Source organism: Pinus tabuliformis, chromosome 9, assembly GCF_031772625.1.
Source record: "Pinus tabuliformis cultivar Carrire ecotype Pingquan chromosome 9, CPIR1, whole genome shotgun sequence".
Taxonomy (NCBI): domain Eukaryota; kingdom Viridiplantae; phylum Streptophyta; class Pinopsida; order Pinales; family Pinaceae; genus Pinus; species Pinus tabuliformis.
Genome location: NC_142307.1, coordinates 969,087,084 through 969,099,445, shown reverse-complemented (window position 1 = coordinate 969,099,445; position 12,362 = coordinate 969,087,084). Strand labels below are relative to the sequence as shown.

Genomic DNA, 12,362 nt, shown 5'->3' with positions numbered 1-12,362 from the left:
AACATCACAAGCAATTATCAAAGTAAAGAGAAATCACCCTAATCTAGCTTCCGTTGATTTCGCCACTGGGGGTTTGCAACATGTCCATCGGATTTTGCCATGTACAAGGGTATGGAACTAGTATTTAATCAAGAGCATGAAACCCTCTATGTACCTTGATGTTAGTGGAATTGGTTGTTGAACTCTATCATGGCCCTACTAAAAATGTACTCATCAGTGAATCAAAATCTTGACTTGAAATGCTACGTTTTTTTCTATCTTATTTTAATGCTTAGAGGGAGATATTGATGATGAAGATCCGAATATAGGCAATGATTTTGATGATAGGCAGGTATTTGTTGTAGCATGTTATTTTTTAGATTCAAGAGGGCATCTAGAGCTTGTTTGTTGTTGTATTTTTAGTTCAGAGATGGATTGCAATCAATGCTATTTTAGTTGTGCACCCTTACATGCTATATAAATAAGGACTTTTGCTTATTTGTGCATAAATGGTTTGGATTCATATGGATGCACATGAATATATATGTTTTTCTTTAAAATTTGAATATTTTATATGTTTTTGGTCGACCAGTTTTTTTACCGGTTTCGACCAGTTCCCAGTTCATAGGGTTTTCAGTTCGGTCACCGGTTCAGTTCTGATAACATTGGCTAACACATCAAGGAAGCGCAAATGGTGAAACACAAGGATAATCATCTTGGGGTGGTTCGGGTAAGAGGAGTTCATTAAGCAAACTCATGCAAGGAGCCAAGTTACTTTTGCTTAGTGCCAAGTCTGTAGGATGACAAAATGACTTGTCACCTTGCCAAGGTTTGAGACAAGTTTATGACAACCTTGAGGTGAGTTTTAGGACATGTTGGGTCAACTTCTCCGATGAGTTCAGAGATGAGTTGGTCAAGCTACTCTTGAGATGAGCTTGGTAGGTACCCTTGCTACTGATTTTGAAGATTGTTTTATGGGGCATTGGGCAAGATAGTTTCCTTAGTCTTTGTACTGTTGTAATGAGCTGTGGGTTCAGTCATTTCCCTCATTATACCTTTGTAACTTGTATCATTGTATTGAAAAATTCTTCCGTATATGGTGTAAGGATTTTAAGCACTCACCTTGAATGTGCTTGTTCTCATATCTTGTTTGCATGTGTGGATGTCAATGTATGTGTGTTTGAATGTGTTGTTCCATATGTATACTTGCTAATGTCTAAGTGTGAAATCGAAGCATGCTACGGAATGTTTTTAGGCCATGGATGGGCGTGTGCCTTGTTCATTCATTGGATAGACTAAGGCATCTAGCGTTGTAGTCCAAGGAGAAGTTATGGGCATAGATTGGCACATGACTGCAGGTGCCAGAATAACTTGGACACCAAGTTGGGTGAAAATTTTGGGTGAACAGTGTACATAGTATGTCGCTGAAGCAACCTCCAGCAATGATACAATATATGACCATTAAACATGATAACAACTGAAGTGGGCAAGGAGCATGAAAATGATACTGCCAAGTCATCATTTAACAATGTCGCTTTTCCCCTTGGTTGGTCAAGGGTCAGGTAAGAAATGAAGGTGGCACAAAATAACATGTGGAATAACAAAGCGCCCCACAGTTCTTCAACTGGTACATAGAAAATCCATGGGTGTCATCCTGCAAGCTTCTATGAATTGGTCCTCAGACAGCCCATACAATATCTGGTGTAACACATAGTTTTGTTGGTATTCTGTTAACTACCACATGCATGGCTACCATATTCACCTTGGGGAAGCCCTCACTTGTGTCTGAATGATCTTGGAATCTCATATCCATATTGGATTCTTGGGTTTTTTGTGTATTTTGGGTCATATCTGTTTCCTCAAATAGGATATGTTTCTAGTATAAGTAGATCTGTTTCTGATGACAGAATCATGGCAGATTTCATATTTAATTCAGATTCCTCAAATTAGTACATTATTAATTTATTTCTGGGATATCAGCTTCAACAATTTTAACCATCAAGATAACCAGCCTGGGCACAATTTTAATTGTGGTATCCTTATGGTACGCTAACATCCACTGGATTGCTTGGGTAACCAGTCATGGTAACTGATAGTACTATAGGGGCTGTACTCGATAAGTTCATTGTAATTTATCAGCAACTTTGGGCCTTGGCAGGCTCTTTAGTTGTTTCATTACTAACACTTTTTAACTTGTTAGCCTACATATGCATAGGTCAAATTATGAGTACTCCTGCAGTTCAGTCAAACACGGTGAGACCATCAGAGAAGATGAGGCAAGATTAAAGGAAGTTAGATCAAACTCAGTGAGTCATAGGCTCATGCAAGGTAAAATGAAAAGAACACTTTATAAAGCATTCATCGTTCTTGCTGCCGTTTTTCATTTCCTGAGAGGGATTTTAGCTGACAAGAATTTGGAGCACGGCAGAAAGAGTTTGCTTCATTATTTTTTAAGATCCTACCACCGTTTGGGAACTAGAATTTCACGACTAGTATTTACTATTTGATGATGATGAATCTTATTTAGTATATACTATTTATTGCTGATGATGCTACTTTAGTATTTACACCCACAACGGATTCTTCTGCTGATGCTGATTGCACCTGCTGTTCGACTTAACTTTGACCATAAGAACAAGGTTCATGGATTTCACAAGCCTTAAATTACTAGCAATTCATATTTTATTCATTGTCATGCATTCTTGGGTTTCACATGTCATGCCTTGTTATAATCATGCTGGAAAGCTTATTTTGAAGACAGTAATTTGGGATATGACGGATCTTAACTGGATATTTTTGTGAAAAGTTAATTATCAATATCTATGATTTGCTATGGTTATATTCTTTGGCGACAGGAGAAAGTTCCCTCATTGTTTGTTTAGTTTTGGAATTACAGGCTCTGCAGTCGTCTCATGATGGAATGTCCCCTGGAGTTCGGTGTCATATGTGTTTACGATCTGACACCCTCCAAATGGTCATGGAGCAGTTAGCCGTTCCTGGTAGAGTTTTTAATCTTATATGCTGTTTGCTTTTGCAGAGATTGCCCTTGATAACAGAATTAATTTTTGGAAAGACATTAAATTTCTCTGATAAGTACGCTTTGTATTTGGTGGTTGTTTTTTGGTGGGATGGGCTTTAGGTGTACGGCGGCTTATATGCGTGGAAGCTGGTAGCAACCGTGTTGAAGGTATTATCTCCTTGAGGGACATCTTTAACTTTCTTTTCAGATAGTTTCGAACTCTCAAATTTTTCCGTCTACCGGTTGGGGCAATGTGTAACGTCAATTTTGGCTCTTACAGCTATTTGTGGCTGATTAGAGCACACCTTGTGATTTTATCCTAGTGAGCTAGGTTCTATATATTTGTTTTCCTTTACACGAGGAAACATTGGGGCATATTTTAATTTATGTGCAGTGCATTCAATTTTAGTGTTTCCCATAGTTTGCATCCATGATAAAGATGGATCTGTAAGTGAAGGATGAAGTTCCCACCTTGGTATCTATCACCATCAACGTTTGTCAAGTATAGCCAGTGTACTATTTCTCATGAATAGTATTTATGTTACCGTTCTGATAGTCTGCATGTCAAGAACAATATAAGGGTGGCGTTGTAGATCAAAGGATGGAGTTTCCTCACTCGGGATCTTATGTTCAGTGCTGAGATAAAATATGATGGATAGTATTTGCATCACTCACTAAAGTATTCACATTCTTTTAAGAGTTGTTGTGACAGTAACACAAAGTGTTACTATAAGTAAATAAACAGATGTTCTTAGAGGGAATAAAATAATTTGAACGAGGATACAGATTTCTTGATTTCAAGTGAGTGGAACATATTTTGAATTGAAATACAAAGCCATATTGAAATTGTAAAATTCATAGCTTTTAAATGAAGTAATCCTTAGGAAACATGTTTCCTTTATACCGAAGGATGTGTACTTTCTTGCATGGTCACATATGTGGGTACTACAATTTATCATTTATCATAACCTCTTTTCCGGGCTGTGCTGATAAATTTCTCTATTGACATCATTTGTAACCACTGAAACATAGGAGATCTCAAACTGTATGAAATCAAGTATTTTCTTTGCGTTAACCTTAGAAGATGGGGTACTCTGGGGCAAACTCCTCTTCTGCCGCGCAAAATACTTCTCAGAAATGGTTTTTACTATTGTGTTATTTAATAAAAGCAAATCCCTGATTTTATGGGATAATCAATTTTATTTTTTCTACATGCTCCCTTTATTTGAGAAGCGTCCAATCTCTGACGCTGAAGGGTATCCTCTGAATATAATCGTGTGCTTTTACACCTTTTTTAAATCACAGTTTTTTACTATTGTGTTATTTAATAAAAGCAAATCCCTGATTTTTTGGGATAATCAATTTTATTTTTTCTACGTGCTCCATTTATTTGATAAGCGTCCAATCTCTGACGCTCAAGGGTATCCTCTGAATATAATCGTGTGCTTTTACACCCTTTTTTTAGCACAGTTTTTAAACAACAATTTATTTGCCTTGAAAGGTTAGTATTGTGGATGCAAATGTAGTTTATTCTCGTGCCACATTATTATATCTTGTGTATGAAGAAGGTATGACATATACACCTTTTCACTTTTGGAGAACTAAGCAATTTTGAATATTATTTTTGAGTAGGCTGATAAGTTCTCATAAAGCAATTTCTCTCCACTAATGAATTAAGAGAACTCAAAGTGCACATAAGCTGCGAATTAATAGAACTCAAAGTGCACATAAGCTGGGACAAATCAGTACTTAAAGCAATTTCTCTCCACTAATGAATTAATAGAACTGACTCAAAGTGCACATAAGCTGGGACAAATCAGTACTTAATGTGTCCCTGATGATAGGTGGAGCGTCCACTCAAAACAACCAGTATTTAATGTGTCCCTGATGATGGGTGGAGCGTCCACTCGAAACATTGGTCATTTCAATCAAGATACACAGTTTCTCCAGAAGAAAACAACAGGTTGAGAACATGAAATTTGTACTTACGGGATCAACACACTACAATTGGTAAATGCGTATCCTAAGCATTAGACATACAGTTTGACATACATAAAGCTTTCAATACATTGACCTATGTTGATGAGTTTCTGGAATGTGGGAACATTGGGAACTTGGGTATGGGTGTCCGGAACAACTAGAGGTTTCCTTAAAATTTCCAAGAAGCAGTAATATTATATAATAAAAAAATTAAAAATTAAAATATATATATAATAATCAAAATATTCCAATATTAAAATTAATTTAAAATTTTAATTCATTATATGAATATCAAATTCAAAAATAAAAATTTGAGAATGTAAATGATTTGAGGTACACTTTTGAATCTAAGAAACATAGTGAAAATCAAAGAACTCGTCATATTAATATTCATATTGCTAGCATGCTCAATGTAGTACATGGTAAAAAAAAATGACAAATGCTCAAAGTGGCAAAGTAATACATGGTTCAAAAATGCTCAAAGCCCAAAATATAACATTAAAGACTAAAGTTGAAGATATCATAAAGTGCAATCTTCGGCGTCAAGAGCATCCATATAACCTTGAGCCTCGCTAGGCACTCCAATTCCACCATCACCATCATCAATATCAAGAGCGTCTGTAATCCTACCCAAAGGCATGCCAACTAAACTTGCATCTGGTGAAGGATTATCTTCATCATCATCAATTTGAGAATTATCCTCAGCATCAACATCCCATCTTGTTGCAGGGCCCTCTAAATACTCAGGTAGCTTCCTCGAGCGAAGTTGAAGACTACTATGCATATAAACCAATTTCTCTGCTCTCTTAGAGGTAAGGCTATTCCTCTTAACAGAGTGAATGAAACTATAAGTGGACCAATTCCTTTCAGCTGTCGATGAACTAAAAACTTAAGATAGCAAGCATGAAATTTGGGAATTGGAGTTTTTTTGGCGCCAAATTTATGTGGGAACACCGAAACTCTAAATATTTTAGGCATCGAGGCTCTCGGAACGGTCTGCAACTCCCATTGCAGCTCCTGCCAAAAAGGAAATGATCCCATATCGTTCCAAAGCTCCCGGGAGCGCGGGAACCATTGGAACGAGTTTCCCACCTCTCGAGAGTCGTTCTGGTGTAACAAAGATTTTGACCCATTTAAGGATGCATAGTTGAGTATAGTAGTTGTAGTTGTTATGTCCCTTTTTATGTAATCTGTAATTTTCTGTCAATTTTTTTCAAGAAATTTCCAAAAAATAACTTTGTCGAAAAATTTAATAAATCACAAAAAATTTGGACTAGTAATTTGGACCACAACAAAACCCAACCAATTTTATTAGTAATAGTGAGAAAGATTTACATCAATTTATTTTAGAAACCCTGAGAAATTGACAACTGGAGATAATTCGGCTTCCTTTTGAGAATTCTCTGGCTCAATCCCTCGCTGCAATTCCCTAGAAAATTCTTCCCTTTTTGCTAAGATGCACTCTTGCTGTAGCTGGACCCTTCATCTGGACTCGAATCTTCAACCCTTCTTCTCTAATGAATGCCAATGAAGACCCTGAAGTGGTTCTCCCTCTTGACTAGCTAGGTTGGATGTTTCACCACCAAAACTAATCACCACTAGCTAGGGTTTCTCCTCACAGTGAGCTACTAGAGCTCCTAGGAACAATTATCAAGATCAATAACCAATGCACGCCCAAAGTGAACTCCAATTCTCTTTTATAACTTTATCTTAGAATACTGTGGGTCATCATAATACCATGGGCTTTTTTATTATTTTATACCATTTTTTAATTTAATTATTCATTTCACTTTTTGATGTTGCTTTTTCTCCAAGTGAAAATGAACAATTAAATCGATCTTCTTGGAAAGGGACATTGCAATCCTCCCTTCCCAAGATTTCTTGCCCTCAAGCAATCCAATCCTTGGATATCAATACCAGGATCCCAAATATACTTGTAGAATGTTCCAACACATATCTGTTGTACCATCCTAACACCATTGAACCCAACAACATTGTCTCACTTTGTCATGTGTTGCTTTGATCTCTTCCTAGGAAATGTCTGAAAATCACTGCACACTATTAACTGTTCCTTAGGAGATGGTATGTCATGAAGAAGATGATTTTGTGGAGATTGTTCCCGAGCATGTTGGTGAAGGATATTTTGTTGTGACACTTGTTAATGGTGAAAAATATACCTTTGTAACTATGGACTTGACCTATGTTGAAATTGTTAAGACTGCCAATGGTGTCATTGTTGAAATTGCAAGAGCTGTTTGGATGGATCAACACTTCTGACATTTGGCTGCAATAGCCATTGCTTGGTATACATTTGGTTGTAACCCTAGTAAACTAGAATTAGAACTCTGTTGCATCCACTAATTCATGCCCATTCCTTCGAAATTCAAAGCTTGAACACCCTGATCCCCACTATCATTTCTTATCCACATGAAAGGTGTATTTATGCCACCATCATGCTTCTTAGTACCATGAAGCTCAAGATGTTGCACTGCAAGCTAGTATAATAGGTTTACAAGAGGATGTTGTCAATGCTTAAGTATGATATCTTTTGAGCTATCCATAAAGACAAACACGTCATGAAATAGCAAAGGAAGGTGACCATGAGAATCCTCATCATCTTCATATGCTATTTCTGCCAAAAGAATTGATCCTATTTCAGCACAGAAAATTCAGTGATGGTGATCTTGTAATACAAATTGTAATTCTCATGCAGTAAGAACATGATTGTTGGATTGAATTTCTTCTAATAAACTTGGAGTGTTGAAAAAATAATCACCAATATCTCTTGACAAATGTCGGCCTTTGAGGCTACTAGTGGAGCTCCTCATGCCCATTAATGGACCAAACCTATTCATTAAGGGGCTAGAACCTAGAATGAGCTCTCCAAATCTTCCTGTATGCAACTCAGTCATACTGTTAAGAGGAGCAAACATGTAACCTGTTGTTGTTTTCCAACTGGTACTTCCACTTGCATAATTGTGAGGTTTAACACAGTATTCAAACTCTCTTATTTGACTTTCTCGATTATCACATGTTACAAAGAAGGGTAATTTTCTAGGTGCATGAGGGGGCTTACAAGAAAGAACACCTTCTAGAGTTATCTCTGTTGGAATGTCAATGCCACCAAATTAGCATGCCATTTTCTTAATTCTCCCTTCTAGATCAACTACATTGTCATGACTATGTCCAATCATATGTAAGCTCTTGTAGGGGTGAACGTTGTTGAAATATGTAACTAGGTTCGGTCTTCATAATGACAAATGTAATCATGATTTTATGTATTTGATGTAATAAGAAAAATAAATTTATTATTGGTGATCTTGAGGCATGGGTTTCATTCTCAAGGAAATTGATTTTAGGTCAAGCTCCCATTGTGAGCTCTTAGGTTTGTCATAAAGTCAATTGAGTCATTGTCAAGTAGGTAAGACCCACTTGGGCATGTTACATATTGCATAGAAGATATTATTTGAGTCAAATAAGAGTCAAATGACCTTCCAAAACCAAGTCGAAATGCAAGCTACAAGTTGGCCTATCTAGAAGGTAAAGTCAGCGTAAGGACAACAAGAAGTCGGCTCAAAAGGCAGTGAGATAAAGACTATAAAAGGAGAGCTTAGCCTCATTTGTCAAGGCATCAATCCGATACAAAAAAAAAAACTCGTCCAAGGAGCATAAAAAGAAAAGAAGAAAAGAGAAGACAAAAGCAATTGAAAGGAAGCATAATTTAAGTCTATTTCTCGGTTATGCTCTTCACACATGCGAGGCAATTAAGGCTTCATACATACAATTGCAAAAAGATCACAATTAACGGTCAAGGTTTGGGCTCATTATAACCTGATTTGGAGGTCGAATTGATGAAGAGAAGGGAGATCACCAAGTGAAGGGAATAAGAGATAATTCTAACCATAAGTCATCCACACGTACAAGAATTGCAGTCTAGTCGATAATTGTAGACTTAGGAGTCGAAGTTGCAGTCATCATTACAGGCTTGATTTGGGTTAACTTTGTGAGGAGAGACTTTTACAAGGAATAAATTGGACTTGGTCTTGGAGGTGTCATTGACTAGAAGTCTTTGTCAAGGGTCTAAGTCTTGGAATTCGTCAATTAAAGATTCTATAAGAAGAAGATTTCTGGTGGGTTTTCCTCTAAGATGGAGAGGTTTTGGCCCTGGTTGATTGCCTATATCTTGTGTCCTTTGTCTTATTGTTATTTATGATTTGGTAGCTATTTGATGAAGAAAAACACTAATGACAATAAGTAAAAGAAGAAGCTAAGCAAATGAAGTTAAAATACATCACAAACAATTATCATTACAAGAGAAATCATCCTATGTTGTTGCCCCTAGATTTCTCAACATGGTATCAGAGCTAAGGTGACAAGTCAAAGAAGGGCAGCTCAATAAAGGACATTCAAGAACCAAAGCATGAAAAGATTATCAAGGGCATCAATCATCACAAAGAGAAGAAGGGAGACCAAAGAGATAAGGATTAATTTTCTGGGCTATAACTCCTCTCACTCATGGAGAATCTAGGGCATCCTCCACTAAAGTAAGCACCGAATTACAATCAAGAGCCGAGATATTGAAGAAAAGAAGTCAACCATCTTTTGAAGACCATAATTCACTACAAAAGGGAATGAAAGTCTGATTATTGGCACCATTACATGAAGTCAATCCTACAACAACCACAAATCCAAGATTTTGACGTAATTATAATTGTTTTGAAGTCTTCGCTCGAGCTTAAATCTCCTTGCACAACGCTGATAAAGGAAACTCCCAAAGGTAGCATCAATCCAAAATTTGTTAAGGATTCCAAAACCTGTTCTGGGCATACGTAGATCAGATTCTCGTCTCTGTAAAATTTGGATTCATAGACCATATCACCCTCCAGTGATACATATGGTTGTTTTCTGTGAAAAATTCAAACTTGCTAAAAGGATGAAGAACAAATCTCTCTATCTTTGTGATAACATAGGTCTCATCTTCAAGATATGTTCCCATGACATCACTTCTCTAATCTACTTACAAGTTCAAAAACTGTGGTGATCGAGTACATGTGGTAGTCACCTATCTCATATATATTTGATCACTGTAATGAAGTTTGAAAAAATCAAGGAACTAGACCTAAAGCAATATTGTCATCAAGCAAATATTGAAACTATATCATCTCCAGAGAGAAAACATTAATATGCTTTCAAATATCACTTGTATGAAGATCTGTGAAGCTATAGGAACATAGATCAAAGATCAATAAACAAAGTCTTTGTGGCAATCACAGACTTGGAATAATCAACAGATGAGTACAATGAAGAATATCTCACACCTGAAAACAAATCGATGAAGATGGCCTTTGGAAAATGAAAGTCATCTCGACAATGGTAAGTAACCATAAGGTATGTATGATATTTTTCTTATTGTCAAGGGTCCATATAATGTTATAGGGTTGAAGTTATGACTCTAGGGTTTGTGCTGATGGCTCATAACAAACCCGAGTATTTAGAAACTTGAATCTTAAAGTACTTGTTCCTATGATTTGACTTCTAGGGTTTTTTAGGATTGTAGGGCATGAAAGAAACCCTAGTGTGACATAATATGATTTAGGGTTTGAACCCAAGAAACCCTAGGATGATCACTTTGTTGCATAGAAACCTTAGAAGGATAACTTGACATCATGTTTTGGTATCATATTTTGCTTGGGGTACTTGTTAACTAGTATTGCAGGTATAAGAAGTAAAAGATGGATGAATTGATCCTTTGAGAGGCATGATGGAAGAAGGGAACTATACAGACCCTTGGATTCTATTCATGATATAGATGGATAGCAAAAATAGACCTCTGTTGTGGTTGAAGAATGATAGGATGCATCTTAGTAAGAAGGCATCATAGTAAGCATACAATTGAAGCAATAGCTCATGTCATAGCTGAAGTAAAAATCTACATACTTGCAGTAGTAATCATAGGAAAAAGTAGCCCTTGGTGACCTCATTAGAAGCATAAGTAGCACTTATGGAAGAAGGAAGTCATCTAGTATAGATCTCATCATACATCATTAGAAAGGAGCATTTGCAAGGACAAGGATGTTCAAGATCCTTTATAGTAATCTTCATTAGAAGGTTCATCATTTGGAAGAATCAAGTATCTCACTAAGAATACCACCTTGGATGGGATTCACTATTTGGAAGAATGATGGTATGATAACAAAGGATTGCAGCATGTCAAAGATGATTAAAGCACTATCAATTAGGGACAAGAAGCTGCTTAAGGAAGTCCAGATGACCAAAGAAGAAAAGAGGTATGTATGCATATGTTCAATGAGTCAAGTCACGTTGTTATATAGTTTCAGATAGTAAGGATGCATGCTCTAGCTCATGAGCATGATCAAGGGAAAATGATCTCTTTCATTAAAAGGATGCATGAAGGCATGGGTTGCATATTAAATAGATGAAATCAACATAATATTCCCTCATATGGAATATGAGGTGGTTGACAAGAGAAAAATGAAGGAACTATGATTGGGAGTTCTTGGCAAGTAATATGTGAATAAAGAGAAAAAAGGAGATCATGAAAGATGCAATTATGGAGAAGGAAATCAACATCCGATGACTAGAAGAATTCACTATGATATCTCCATGGGAAAGATATGAAGACCTTGGAAAAGTCTGAAAAGAATGAAGACTCTTGACTAATGAATATCTTGGAGATGTGTCAATATGAATGCAAGATGTTGATGTTGCAACAAACATATGTCATGATGAAGGGCCATCACAAAAGGGCTACAGAAAGAAAAGTGTGGATGTCATCTACAACTGATACTCATGTGGAAGGATGGAAGACCCTGAAGGAGAGATGACGTGAAAAAGGTAGTTGTATGAGGAAAAGCCAAATATGGTCCAATGGATCACTCTTCTAGGAAAGGAAGGATGACATGATTACCCTGATTCAAGAAGGAAAGTGATGGATGGTCAATGCCTTACATAGAAGTCCGATAGATGAAGATTCCATAATATTAAAAATGAAATTAATGACATCAAATGGAGGAGCTATACAAGCAGTTGAAGGTCCCATGATCTTTATCAATGAATAGAGAGATGTTGTTGGGAACAGGTCTATAGTTAAGAGGGAGCCTGGAAGCAAGTTTTTGATTTAGTAGAAACTTGAAAGCAAGTCCCTAAGTTAAGATGGAGCTTGGGGTACATTCCTTTTATATGAACGAGTACATTGCTTCATTGGAATGGGTATATCCTCCCTAGTTGAGAGGTAGAGATAGACACATCATTCTTGTTTTCACTTAGGAAGAAAAGAATGGAGGATTTGGTAAGCATTTAACATCCAATAATCTTTGAGGATGTGTAGGGCATCCGAGACAAGAGTAGTCATAGAGGACCAAAA

At 36.7% G+C, this 12,362-nt stretch overlaps 1 protein-coding gene across 3 annotated transcripts in view; it reads left to right on the top strand.

The window, feature by feature from the left end:
• The window catches only part of LOC149151952 (sucrose nonfermenting 4-like protein), a 472,173-nt gene that overhangs the window by 408,438 nt on the left and 51,373 nt on the right, over positions 1-12,362 (top strand). For 2 of the 3 annotated variants that reach the window (XM_089444376.1, XM_089444378.1), the window contains 2 exons: positions 2,876-2,978; positions 3,119-3,799. The exons of the other annotated variant lie outside the window; for it this stretch is intronic. In XM_089444376.1, coding sequence (XP_089300502.1) covers positions 2,876-2,978; positions 3,119-3,210 — 195 coding nt within the window. In that variant the 3' untranslated portion in view covers positions 3,211-3,799. Of the gene's footprint in view, positions 1-2,875; positions 2,979-3,118; positions 3,800-12,362 lie in introns of those variants that run through there. 3 annotated transcript variants of the gene reach the window in all.